The sequence below is a fragment of the Telmatherina bonti genome (assembly GCF_933228915.1).
Source record: "Telmatherina bonti genome assembly, chromosome: 9".
In the NCBI taxonomy this organism is placed as follows: domain Eukaryota; kingdom Metazoa; phylum Chordata; class Actinopteri; order Atheriniformes; family Telmatherinidae; genus Telmatherina; species Telmatherina bonti.
Genome location: NC_136627.1, coordinates 2,355,415 through 2,369,464, shown reverse-complemented (window position 1 = coordinate 2,369,464; position 14,050 = coordinate 2,355,415). Strand labels below are relative to the sequence as shown.

The 14,050-nt window shown below is 46.1% G+C and overlaps 1 protein-coding gene across 1 annotated transcript in view; it reads right to left on the bottom strand.

Moving 5' to 3' along the window:
• Window positions 1-14,050, bottom strand: part of sez6b (seizure related 6 homolog b) — a gene marked incomplete at both ends in the record, with an annotated part of 290,853 nt that overhangs the window by 18,363 nt on the left and 258,440 nt on the right. The window contains one exon of the mRNA XM_079246643.1: window positions 2,715-2,853. Coding sequence (XP_079102769.1) covers window positions 2,715-2,853 — 139 coding nt within the window. The remainder of the gene's footprint in view (window positions 1-2,714; window positions 2,854-14,050) is intronic.

Sequence of the window (14,050 nt, the reverse complement as noted above, 5' to 3'; positions counted from 1 at the left end):
CTTTGTAGCTTTGTAGCTTTGTAGTTTTGTAGCTTTGTAGCTTTGTAGTTTTGTAGCTTTGTAGTTTTGTAGCTTTGTAGTTTTGTAGCTTTGTAGCTTTGTAGTTTTGTAGCTTTGTAGTTTTGTAGTTTTGTAGCTTTGTAGTTTTGTAGCTTTGTATCTTTGTAGCTTTGTAGCTTTGTAGTTTTGTAGCTTTGTAGCTTTGTAGTTTTGTAGTTTTGTAGCTTTGTAGTTTTGTAGTTTTGTAGCTTTGTAGTTTTGTAGCTTTGTATCTTTGTAGCTTTGTAGCTTTGTAGTTTTGTATCTTTGTAGCTTTGTAGCTTTGTAGTTTTGTAGCTTTGTAGTTTTGTAGCTTTATAGCTTTGTAGCTTTGTAGCTTTGTAGCTTTGTAGCTTTGTAGTTTTGTAGCTTTGTAGCTTTGTAGTTTTGTAGCTTTGTAGCTTTGTAGCTTTGTAGTTTTGTAGCTTTGTAGTTTTGTAGCTTTGTAGCTTTGTAGCTTTGTATCTTTGTAGCTTTGTAGTTTTGTAGCTTTGTAGTTTTGTAGCTTTGTAGCTTTGTAGTTTTGTAGCTTTGTAGCTTTGTATCTTTGTAGCTTTGTAGTTTTGTAGCTTTGTAGTTTTGTAGTTTTGTAGCTTTGTAGTTTTGTAGCTTTGTAGCTTTGTAGTTTTGTAGCTTTGTAGCTTTGTATTTATGTAGTTTTGTAGTTTTGTAGCTTTGTAGCTTTGTAGTTTTGTAGCTTTGTAGCTTTATAGATTTGTAGTTTTGTAGCTTTGTAGCTTTGTAGTTTTGTAGCTTTGTAGCTTTGTAGTTTTGTAGTTTTGTAGTTTTGTAGCTTTGCAGCTTTGTAGTTTGGCTTCTTCACCAGTTAACTGTAAAAATCTTATCCAGTAAGCTGGAATTTAAAAAATGTTTTCCTGTTTCTAAGTTCTCTTCATCCCTTTTCGTCCAGTTCAAGGTCGCAGCAAGCTGGATCTGTCCCAGTGACGACTGGGCAGCCTGGTCACCAGTCCGTCACACGACTGTCACATTATACATTAAGTTATATGATATTTCAACTACTTAAAAGCTTTTCATTTAATTACAGATATAATACAATTTTTTATTCTATTTCCAATTAAAAATAAATATATCTTTTGGTCATTACAAGTTGATATATTTCTGATACACTGAGCTTCTTTCTCTCTTATCCCCCCCCCCCCCCCCCCCCCCCCCAATAACAGTGTTGCATCTTTAACATGTATGTCTCCTGTCTCAGCAGGTCTCCCTGGCCGGGAGTAGCAGTTCCTGTTGTCTGTTGTCTTTCTGTCCTCTTCCCCCCACACAGCAGAGGCAGATGGCTGCCTGTCCTGAGCCGGGTTCTGCTGGAGGTTTCCTTCCTGTTAAAAGGGAGTTTTTTCCTTCCCACTGTCGCCAGTGTGCTTGCTCAGGATGGGAGATTGAGTTGGACTCAACTCAATCTGTTGGTTTCCTTATATAGGCTGTTATGAATTGGCCTTCATTATGTTTTCCCCTCTGACTGTAAAGCGTCTTGAGATGGCATTGCCGTGATTTGACGCTATATAAATAAAGTTGAATTGAATGTATTGATTATTTAATGTAAATATTTCCTGTTTTAATGACATATTTATTAATAATTAAATGTTTTATGGTTAATCTATGGATTAGTTTTGCTTTTCTATAGAAAGTTAAATTCTTTAAGGTCAGCTGTAGGAGTCATCAGCAAGTTGCACCTCAATGAGCTCCAGCAGCAGATGGTGGGAAGCATCATCTGAGAAATGTACCAGCAAACTCCCTGAGCAGTGTGCAGGAGCGATGGAGCAGCTGCCGGATGCAGCAGGTCGGATAGTTTTCTCCTCACGACGTCACACACTGATCAGGGACGTGTCCTGTACTTCACTCTGCTGGGAAACGTCTGGGAATTTTCTCACTGATGACTTACATCTCTTTTCCTGCCTCCTGTCTGAAGCCACCTTCCCAAATTAGATTAAGTTTATCATGATCCTGGTGTCTACAGAAATCTGACACGTGTGTGAGAAATGCTGGAATTAAGATTTGTATCAGCGTAAAGTCACCTGGAACACAGTAGAATGAGTAGAAGTCATCTCGTCCTACAGGAAGACCACGTTACTCTCAGTGACAACCAGAGAATCCTTCTACATATTGTCCCACAGTCCCACAAGTAAACTTTTCTCTCTTAATCTCTGCATGAACAGGAGCCATTATGTTGGCACAAATCGGAGGACTCATTAATCAATGCTTCAGAAAGTCCAACACGGCCCAGGTGCTGCTTGGAGGGAGAACACACAGCTTGAGGTGCATCCTCCATGTCCACTAAGAGAGCTGCTTGATTTGCTGCAAGTGGAAATGATTTTCTACGGCTGACTGACTTATCAGGCTGTAACACGGTGGCTGTGCCGCTCCATGTCGGCACCTTGGCACCGCAATCACAGGAAACACACATTTCCATGCTGTACACTCTCCACTTTACTCCACACAGCAGCCATTACAGCGTGGAGGTGGGGGGTGGGAGGGTACGGCCCCCAAACACATCCTCTCTGATATAATTAGTTTTCTCCGCTGCACCTAATTAACCTTTCTCTGTGTGACACACTCACACATTTCATTCACACACTGACCGCATCAAGTCATGGAAACACACATCGCCAGCAGCTGGTGGGCGTGGCCGAAGTGAAGCGGTTTACAGTCAGACTTACACCTGGATGTCCAGCATGAGCCTCCGGTCCTCCTGAGCGTGGATTCCCCAGATACAGTCCTGCCCCTTATCGTAGGCCTCAGGCCAGTTAGGAGAAAGAACCACTCCAGCCGAGTCCGTCATCTCGCCACTGCAAACAGCTGAAACACACAAGCAGCACACGCTTCATGTAACACACACACACACACACACTGCAGTTTGAGATTCCAGATAGTTACATCTTTCAGGGCTTTGTTCCATCAAAACACAAAGCAGACAAGGACTCAGTGTGTGTGTGTGTGTGTGTGCGTGTGTGTGTGTGTGTGTTTGTGTGTGTGTGTGTGTGTTCTTCCTCGGCTCATCAGAGCAGAAGGCCAGCTTCCAGTCTGCATTAGCAGGTTCAGGCTGGTGTGGAGGCGTCTCTCCTGCAGAACTGGACTGTTTGCGGTCCATTCCTCTGCAGAACCCTGGTTTGTTCCACACTGGTTTGTTCCACCCTGGTTTGTTCCACACTGGTTTGTTCCATACTGGTTTGTTCCATACTGGTTTGTTCCATACTGGTTTGTTCCACCCTGGTTTGTTCCACACTGGTTTGTTCCATACTGGTTTGTTCCACCCTGGTTTGTTCCACCCTGGTTTGTTCCACACTGGTTTGTTCGACACTGGTTTGTTCCACCCTGGTTTGTTCCACCCTGGTTTGTTCCACACTGGTTTGTTCCACACTGGTTTGTTCCACAGTGGTTTGTTCCACACTGGTTTGTTCCACCCTGGTTTGTTCCACACTGGTTTGTTCCACAGTGGTTTGTTCCACAGTGGTTTGTTCCACACTGGTTTGTTCCACCCTGGTTTGTTCCACACTGGTTTGTTCCACACTGGTTTGTTCCACAGTGGTTTGTTCCACCCTGGTTTGTTCCACAGTGGTTTGTTCCACCCTGGTTTGTTCCTCACTGGTTTGTTCCTCACTTGTTTGTTCATCACCAGTTTGTTCCACCCTGTTTTTTCCACAGTGGTTTGTTCCACACTGGTTTGTTCCACAGTGGTTTGTTCCACACTGGTTTGTTCCACAGTGGTTTGTTCCACCCTGGTTTGTTCCACAGTGGTTTGTTCCACCCTGGTTTGTTCCTCACTGGTTTGTTCCACAGTTGTTTGTTCATCACCAGTTTGTTCCACCCTGTTTTTTCCACAGTGGTTTGTTCCACACTAGTTTGTTCCACCCTGGTTTATTCCACACTGGCTTGTTCCACAGTGGTTTGTTCCATACTGGTTTGTTCCATACTGGTTTGTTCCACCCTGGTTTGTTCCACACTGGTTTGTTCCATACTGGTTTGTTCCATACTGGTTTGTTCCACCCTGGTTTGTTCCACACTGGTTTGTTCCATACTGGTTTGTTCCACCCTGGTTTGTTCCACCCTGGTTTGTTCCACACTGGTTTGTTCGACACTGGTTTGTTCCACCCTGGTTTGTTCCACCCTGGTTTGTTCCACACTGGTTTGTTCCACACTGGTTTGTTCCACAGTGGTTTGTTCCACACTGGTTTGTTCCACCCTGGTTTGTTCCACACTGGTTTGTTCCACAGTGGTTTGTTCCACAGTGGTTTGTTCCACACTGGTTTGTTCCACCCTGGTTTGTTCCACACTGGTTTGTTCCACACTGGTTTGTTCCACAGTGGTTTGTTCCACCCTGGTTTGTTCCACAGTGGTTTGTTCCACCCTGGTTTGTTCCTCACTGGTTTGTTCCTCACTTGTTTGTTCATCACCAGTTTGTTCCACCCTGTTTTTTCCACAGTGGTTTGTTCCACACTGGTTTGTTCCACAGTGGTTTGTTCCACACTGGTTTGTTCCACAGTGGTTTGTTCCACACTGGTTTGTTCCACAGTGGTTTGTTCCACCCTGGTTTGTTCCTCACTGGTTTGTTCCACAGTTGTTTGTTCATCACCAGTTTGTTCCACCCTGTTTTTTCCACAGTGGTTTGTTCCACACTAGTTTGTTCCACCCTGGTTTATTCCACACTGGCTTGTTCCACAGTGGTTTGTTCCACACTGGTTTGTTCCACAGTGGTTTGTTCCACACTGGTTTGTTCCACACTGGTTTGTTCCACCCTGGTTTGTTCCACACTGGTTTGTTCCACCCTGGTTTGTTCCACAGTGGTTTGTTCCACCCTGGTTTGTTCCACCCTGGTTTGTTCCACACAGGTTTGTTCCACACTGGTTTGTTCCACAGTGGTTTGTTCCACACTGGTTTGTTCCACAGTAGTTTGTTCCACACTGGTTTGTTCCACCCTGGTTTTTTCCACCCTGGTTTGTTCCACAGTGGTTTGTTCCACGGTGGTTTGTTCCACAGTGGTTTGTTCCACCCTGGTTTGTTCCACAGTGGTTTGTTCCACAGTGGTTTGTTCCACACTGGTTTGTTCCACAGTGATTTGTTCCACACTGCTTTGTTCAACAGTGGTTTGTTCCACACTGGTTTGTTCCACCCTGGGTTGTTCCACCCTGGTTTGTTCCACAGTGGTTTATTCCACAGTGGTTTGTTCCACCCTGGTTTGTTCCACAGTGGTTTGTTCCACAGTGGTTTATTCCACAGTGGTTTGTTCCACACTGGTTTGTTCCACCCTGGTTTGTTCCACAGTGGTTTATTCCACGGTGGTTTGTTCCACAGTGGTTTGTTCCACCCTGGTTTGTTCCACACTGGTTTGTTCCACACTGGTTTGTTCCACACTGGTTTGTTCCACCCTGGTTTGTTCCACACTGGTTTGTTCCTCACTGGTTTGTTCCACACTGCTTTATTCCACCCTGGTTTGTTCGACCCTGGTTTGTTCCACACTGGTTTGTTCCTCACTGGTTTGTTCCACACTGCTTTATTCCACCCTGGTTTGTTCGACCCTGGTTTGTTCCACACTGGTTTGTTCCACACTGGTTTGTTCCACAGTGGTTTGTTCCACACTGGTTTGTTCCACAGTGGTTTGTTCCACATTAGTTTGTTCCACAGTGGTTTATTCCACAGTGGTTTGTTCCACAGTGGGTTGTTCCACACTGGTTTGTTCCACCCTGGTTTGTTCGACAGTGGTTTGTTCCACCCTGGTTTGTTCCACCCTGGTTTGTTCCACACTGGTTTGTTCCACAGTGGTTTGTTCCACACTGGTTTGTTCCACCCTGGTTTGTTCCACACTGGTTTGTTCCACAGTGGTTTGTTCCACACTGGTTTGTTCCACCCTGGTTTGTTCCACACTGGTTTGTTCCACCCTGGTTTGTTCCACAGTGGTTTGTTCCACCCTGGTTTGTTCCTCACTGGTTTGTTCCTCACTTGCTTGTTCATCACCAGTTTGTTCCACCCTGTTTTTTCCACAGTGGTTTGTTCCACACTGGTTTGTTCCACCCTGGTTTATTCCACACTGGCTTGTTCCACAGTGGTTTGTTCCACACTGGATTGTTCCACAGTGGTTTGTTCCACACTGGTTTGTTCCACACTGGTTTGTTCCACCCTGGTTTGTTCCACAGTGGTTTGTTCCACCCTGGTTTGTTCCACCCTGGTTTGTTCCACACGGGTTTGTTCCACACTGGTTTGTTCCACAGTGGTTTGTTCAACACTGGTTTGTTCCACAGTAGTTTGTTCCACACTGGTTTGTTCCACCCTGGTTTTTTCCACCCTGGTTTGTTCCACAGTGGTTTATTCCACGGTGGTTTGTTCCACCCTGGTTTTTTCCACCCTGGTTTGTTCCACAGTGGTTTGTTCCACAGTGGTTTGTTCCACACTGGTTTGTTCCACAGTGATTTGTTCCACACTGGTTTGTTCAACAGTGGTTTGTTCCACACTGGTTTGTTCCACCCTGGTTTGTTCCACAGTGGTTTATTCCACAGTGGTTTGTTCCACCCTGGTGTGTTCCACAGTGGTTTGTTCCACAGTGGTTTATTCCACAGTGGTTTGTTCCACACTGGTTTGTTCAACCCTGGTTTATTCCACCCTGGTTTGTTCCTCACTGGTTTGTTCCACAGTGGTTTATTCCACCCTGGTTTGTTCCACCCTGGTTTGTTCCACAGTGGTTTGTTCCACAGTGGTTTATTCCACAGTGGTTTGTTCCACACTGGTTTGTTCCACCCTGGTTTATTCCACCCTGGTTTGTTCCTCACTGGTTTGTTCCACAGTGGTTTATTCCACACGGGTTTGTTCGACCCTGGTTTGTTCCACACTGGTTTGTTCCACAGTGGTTTGTTCCACACTGGTTTGTTCCACCCTGGTTTGTTCAACCCTGGTTTGTTCCACAGTGGTTTATTCCACAGTGGTTTGTTCCACCCTGGTTTGTTCCACAGTGGTTTGTTCCACACTGGTTTGTTCCACCCTGGTTTGTTCCACCCTGGTTTGTTCCACAGTGGTTTATTTCACAGTGGTTTGTTCCACCCTGGTTTGTTCCACAGTGGTTTGTTCCACACTGGTTTGTTCCACCCTGGTTTGTTCCACCCTGGTTTATTCCACAGTGGTTTATTCCACAGTGGTTTGTTCCACCCTGGTTTGTTCCACAGTGGTTTGTTCCACAGTGGTTTATTCCACAGTGGTCTGTTCCACACTGGTTTGTTCCACCCTGGTTTATTCCACCCTGGTTTGTTCCTCACTGGTTTGGTCCACAGTGGTTTATTCCATCCTGGTTTGTTCGACCCTGGTTTGTTCCACACTGGTTTGTTCCACACTGGTTTGTTCCACAGTGGTTTGTTCCATACTGGTTTGTTCCACAGTGGTTTGTTCCACATTAGTTTGTTCCACAGTGGTTTATTCCACAGTGGTTTGTTCCACAGTGGGTTGTTCCACCCTGGTTTGTTCCACTCTAGTTTGTTCCACAGTGGTTTGTTCCACAGTGGTTTGTTCCACACTGGTTTGTTCCACAGTGGTTTGTTCCACACTGGTTTGTTCCACACTGGTTTGTTCCATAGTGGTTTTTTCCACAGTGGATTGTTACACAGTAGTTTGTTCCACACTGGTTTGTTCCACCCTGGTTTGTTCCACCCTGGTTTGTTGCACAGTGGTTTATTCCACGGTGGTTTGTTCCACAGTGGTTTGTTCCACCCTGGTTTGTTCCACAGTGGTTTGTTCCACAGTGATTTGTTCCACAGTGGTTTGTTCCACCCTGGTTTGTTCCACAGTGGTTCGTTCCACCCTGGTTTGTTCCACTCTAGTTTGTTCCACCCTGGTTTGTTCCACACTGGTTTGTTCTACACTGGTTTCTTCCACACTGGTTTGTTCCACAGTGGTTTGTTCCACACTGGTTTGTTCCACCCTGGTTTGTTCCACCCTGGTTTTTTCCACAGTGGTTTGTTCCACACTGGTTTTTTCCACAGTGGTTTGTTCCACAGTGGTTTGTTCCACAGTGGTTTGTTCCACACTGGTTTGTTCCACCCTGGTTTGTTCCACACTGGTTTGTTCCACCCTGGTTTGTTCCACTCTAGTTTGTTCCACCCTGGTTTGTTCCACACTGGTTTCTTCCACACTGGTTTCTTCCACACTGGTTTGTTCCACAGTGGTTTTTTCCACACTGGTTTGTTCCACCCTGGTTTGTTCCACCCTGGTTTTTTCCACAGTGGTTTGTTCCACACTGGTTTTTTCCACAGTGGTTTGTTCCACAGTGGTTTGTTCCACAGTGGTTTGTTCCACACTGGTTTGTTCCACCCTGGTTTGTTCCTCACTGGTTTGTTCCACAGTGGTTTATTCCACACGGGTTTGTTCGACCCTGGTTTGTTCCACACTGGTTTGTTCCACAGTGGTTTGTTCCACACTGGTTTGTTCCACCCTGGTTTGTTCCACCCTGGTTTGTTCCACAGTGGTTTATTCCACAGTGGTTTGTTCCACCCTGGTTTTTTCCACAGTGGTTTGTTCCACACTGGTTTGTTCCACCCTGGTTTGTTCCACCCTGGTTTGTTCCACAGTGGTTTATTCCACAGTGGTTTGTTCCACCCTGGTTTGTTCCACAGTGGTTTGTTCCACACTGGTTTGTTCCACCCTGGTTTGTTCCACCCTGGTTTGTTCCACAGTGGTTTATTCCACAGTGGTTTGTTCCACCCTGGTTTGTTCCACAGTGGTTTGTTCCACAGTGGTTTATTCCACCCTGGTTTGTTCGACCCTGGTTTGTTCCACACTGGTTTGTTCCACACTGGTTTGTTCCACAGTGGTTTGTTCCACACTGGTTTTTTCCACAGTGGTTTGTTCCACATTAGTTTGTTCCACAGTGGTTTATTCGACAGTGGTTTGTTCCACAGTGGGTTGTTCCACCCTGGTTTGTTCCACTCTAGTTTGTTCCACAGTGGTTTGTTCCACACTGGTTTGTTCCACAGTGGTTTGTTCCACACTGGTTTGTTCCACAGTGATTTGTTCCACACTGCTTTGTTCAACAGTGGTTTGTTCCACACTGGTTTGTTCCACCCTGGTTTGTTCCACCCTGGTTTGTTCCACAGTGGTTTATTCCACAGTGGTTTGTTCCACCCTGGTTTGTTCCACAGTGGTTTGTTCCACAGTGGTTTATTCCACAGTGGTTTGTTCCACACTGGTTTGTTCCACCCTGGTTTGTTCCACAGTGGTTTATTCCACGGTGGTTTGTTCCACAGTGGTTTGTTCCACCCTGGTTTGTTCCACACTGGTTTGTTCCACACTGGTTTGTTCCACACTGGTTTGTTCCACCCTGGTTTGTTCCACACTGGTTTGTTCCTCACTGGTTTGTTCCACACTGCTTTATTCCACCCTGGTTTGTTCGACCCTGGTTTGTTCCACACTGGTTTGTTCCTCACTGGTTTGTTCCACACTGCTTTATTCCACCCTGGTTTGTTCGACCCTGGTTTGTTCCACACTGGTTTGTTCCACACTGGTTTGTTCCACAGTGGTTTGTTCCACACTGGTTTGTTCCACAGTGGTTTGTTCCACATTAGTTTGTTCCACAGTGGTTTATTCCACAGTGGTTTGTTCCACAGTGGGTTGTTCCACACTGGTTTGTTCCACCCTGGTTTGTTCGACAGTGGTTTGTTCCACCCTGGTTTGTTCCACACTGGTTTGTTCCACAGTGGTTTGTTCCACACTGGTTTGTTCCACCCTGGTTTGTTCCACACTGGTTTGTTCCACAGTGGTTTGTTCCACACTGGTTTGTTCCACCCTGGTTTGTTCCACACTGGTTTGTTCCACCCTGGTTTGTTCCACAGTGGTTTGTTCCACCCTGGTTTGTTCCTCACTGGTTTGTTCCTCACTTGTTTGTTCATCACCAGTTTGTTCCACCCTGTTTTTTCCACAGTGGTTTGTTCCACACTGGTTTGTTCCACCCTGGTTTATTCCACACTGGCTTGTTCCACAGTGGTTTGTTCCACACTGGATTGTTCCACAGTGGTTTGTTCCACACTGGTTTGTTCCACACTGGTTTGTTCCACAGTGGTTTGTTCCACAGTGGTTTGTTCCACCCTGGTTTGTTCCACCCTGGTTTGTTCCACCCTGGTTTGTTCCACACGGGTTTGTTCCACACTGGTTTGTTCCACAGTGGTTTGTTCAACACTGGTTTGTTCCACAGTAGTTTGTTCCACACTGGTTTGTTCCACCCTGGTTTTTTCCACCCTGGTTTGTTCCACAGTGGTTTATTCCACGGTGGTTTGTTCCACCCTGGTTTTTTCCACCCTGGTTTGTTCCACAGTGGTTTGTTCCACAGTGGTTTGTTCCACACTGGTTTGTTCCACAGTGATTTGTTCCACACTGGTTTGTTCAACAGTGGTTTGTTCCACACTGGTTTGTTCCACCCTGGTTTGTTCCACAGTGGTTTATTCCACAGTGGTTTGTTCCACCCTGGTGTGTTCCACAGTGGTTTGTTCCACAGTGGTTTATTCCACAGTGGTTTGTTCCACACTGGTTTGTTCCACCCTGGTTTATTCCACCCTGGTTTGTTCCTCACTGGTTTGTTCCACAGTGGTTTATTCCACCCTGGTTTGTTCCACCCTGGTTTGTTCCACAGTGGTTTGTTCCACAGTGGTTTATTCCACAGTGGTTTGTTCCACACTGGTTTGTTCCACCCTGGTTTATTCCACCCTGGTTTGTTCCTCACTGGTTTGTTCCACAGTGGTTTATTCCACACGGGTTTGTTCGACCCTGGTTTGTTCCACACTGGTTTGTTCCACAGTGGTTTGTTCCACACTGGTTTGTTCCACCCTGGTTTGTTCCACCCTGGTTTGTTCCACAGTGGTTTATTCCACAGTGGTTTGTTCCACCCTGGTTTGTTCCACAGTGGTTTGTTCCACACTGGTTTGTTCCACCCTGGTTCGTTCCACCCTGGTTTGTTCCACAGTGGTTTATTTCACAGTGGTTTGTTCCACCCTGGTTTGTTCCACAGTGGTTTGTTCCACACTGGTTTGTTCCACCCTGGTTTGTTCCACCCTGGTTCATTCCACAGTGGTTTATTCCACAGTGGTTTGTTCCACCCTGGTTTGTTCCACAGTGGTTTGTTCCACAGTGGTTTATTCCACAGTGGTCTGTTCCACACTGGTTTGTTCCACCCTGGTTTATTCCACCCTGGTTTGTTCCTCACTGGTTTGTTCCACAGTGGTTTATTCCACCCTGGTTTGTTCGACCCTGGTTTGTTCCACACTGGTTTGTTCCACACTGGTTTGTTCCACAGTGGTTTGTTCCATACTGGTTTGTTCCACAGTGGTTTGTTCCACATTAGTTTGTTCCACAGTGGTTTATTCCACAGTGGTTTGTTCCACAGTGGGTTGTTCCACCCTGGTTTGTTCCACTCTAGTTTGTTCCACAGTGGTTTGTTCCACAGTGGTTTGTTCCACACTGGTTTGTTCCACAGTGGTTTGTTCCACACTGGTTTGTTCCACACTGGTTTGTTCCATAGTGGTTTTTTCCACAGTGGATTGTTACACAGTAGTTTGTTCCACACTGGTTTGTTCCACCCTGGTTTGTTCCACCCTGGTTTGTTGCACAGTGGTTTATTCCACGGTGGTTTGTTCCACAGTGGTTTGTTCCACCCTGGTTTGTTCCACAGTGGTTTGTTCCACAGTGATTTGTTCCACAGTGGTTTGTTCCACCCTGGTTTGTTCCACAGTGGTTTGTTCCACCCTGGTTTGTTCCACTCTAGTTTGTTCCACCCTGGTTTGTTCCACACTGGTTTGTTCTACACTGGTTTCTTCCACACTGGTTTGTTCCAAAGTGGTTTGTTCCACACTGGTTTGTTCCACCCTGGTTTGTTCCACCCTGGTTTTTTCCACAGTGGTTTGTTCCACACTGGTTTTTTCCACAGTGGTTTGTTCCACAGTGGTTTGTTCCACAGTGGTTTGTTCCACACTGGTTTGTTCCACCCTGGTTTGTTCCACAGTGGTTTGTTCCACAGTGGTTTATTCCACAGTGGTTTGTTCCACACTGGTTTGTTCCACCCTAGTTTATTCCACCCTGGTTTATTCCACCCTGGTTTGTTCCTCACTGGTTTGTTCCACAGTGGTTTATTCCACCCTGGTTTGTTCCACCCTGGTTTGTTCCACTCTAGTTTGTTCCACAGTGGTTTGTTCCACAGTGGTTTGTTCCACACTGGTTTGTTCCACAGTGGTTTGTTCCACACTGGTTTGTTCCACACTGGTTTGTTCCATAGTGGTTTTTTCCACAGTGGATTGTTACACAGTAGTTTGTTCCACACTGGTTTGTTCCACAGTGGTTTTTTCCACACTGGTTTGTTCCACCCTGGTTTGTTCCACCCTGGTTTTTTCCACAGTGGTTTGTTCCACACTGGTTTTTTCCACAGTGGTTTGTTCCACAGTGGTTTGTTCCACAGTGGTTTGTTCCACACTGGTTTGTTCCACCCTGGTTTGTTCCTCACTGGTTTGTTCCACAGTGGTTTATTCCACACGGGTTTGTTCGACCCTGGTTTGTTCCACACTGGTTTGTTCCACAGTGGTTTGTTCCACACTGGTTTGTTCCACCCTGGTTTGTTCCACCCTGGTTTGTTCCACAGTGGTTTATTCCACAGTGGTTTGTTCCACCCTGGTTTTTTCCACAGTGGTTTGTTCCACACTGGTTTGTTCCACCCTGGTTTGTTCCACCCTGGTTTGTTCCACAGTGGTTTATTCCACAGTGGTTTGTTCCACCCTGGTTTGTTCCACAGTGGTTTGTTCCACACTGGTTTGTTCCACCCTGGTTTGTTCCACCCTGGTTTGTTCCACAGTGGTTTATTCCACAGTGGTTTGTTCCACCCTGGTTTGTTCCACAGTGGTTTGTTCCACAGTGGTTTATTCCACCCTGGTTTGTTCGACCCTGGTTTGTTCCACACTGGTTTGTTCCACACTGGTTTGTTCCACAGTGGTTTGTTCCACACTGGTTTTTTCCACAGTGGTTTGTTCCACATTAGTTTGTTCCACAGTGGTTTATTCGACAGTGGTTTGTTCCACAGTGGGTTGTTCCACCCTGGTTTGTTCCACTCTAGTTTGTTCCACAGTGGTTTGTTCCACACTGGTTTGTTCCACAGTGGTTTGTTCCACACTGGTTTGTTCCACAGTGATTTGTTCCACACTGCTTTGTTCAACAGTGGTTTGTTCCACACTGGTTTGTTCCACCCTGGTTTGTTCCACCCTGGTTTGTTCCACAGTGGTTTATTCCACAGTGGTTTGTTCCACCCTGGTTTGTTCCACAGTGGTTTGTTCCACAGTGGTTTATTCCACAGTGGTTTGTTCCACACTGGTTTGTTCCACCCTGGTTTGTTCCACAGTGGTTTATTCCACGGTGGTTTGTTCCACAGTGGTTTGTTCCACCCTGGTTTGTTCCACACTGGTTTGTTCCACACTGGTTTGTTCCACACTGGTTTGTTCCACCCTGGTTTGTTCCACACTGGTTTGTTCCTCACTGGTTTGTTCCACACTGCTTTATTCCACCCTGGTTTGTTCGACCCTGGTTTGTTCCACACTGGTTTGTTCCTCACTGGTTTGTTCCACACTGCTTTATTCCACCCTGGTTTGTTCGACCCTGGTTTGTTCCACACTGGTTTGTTCCACACTGGTTTGTTCCACAGTGGTTTGTTCCACACTGGTTTGTTCCACAGTGGTTTGTTCCACATTAGTTTGTTCCACAGTGGTTTATTCCACAGTGGTTTGTTCCACAGTGGGTTGTTCCACACTGGTTTGTTCCACCCTGGTTTGTTCGACAGTGGTTTGTTCCACCCTGGTTTGTTCCACCCTGGTTTGTTCCACACTGGTTTGTTTCACAGTGGTTTGTTCCACACTGGTTTGTTCCACCCTGGTTTGTTCCACACTGGTTTGTTCCACAGTGGTTTGTTCCACACTGGTTTGTTCCACCCTGGTTTGTTCCACACTGGTTTGTTCCACCCTGGTTTGTTCCACAGTGGTTTGTTCCACCCTGGTTT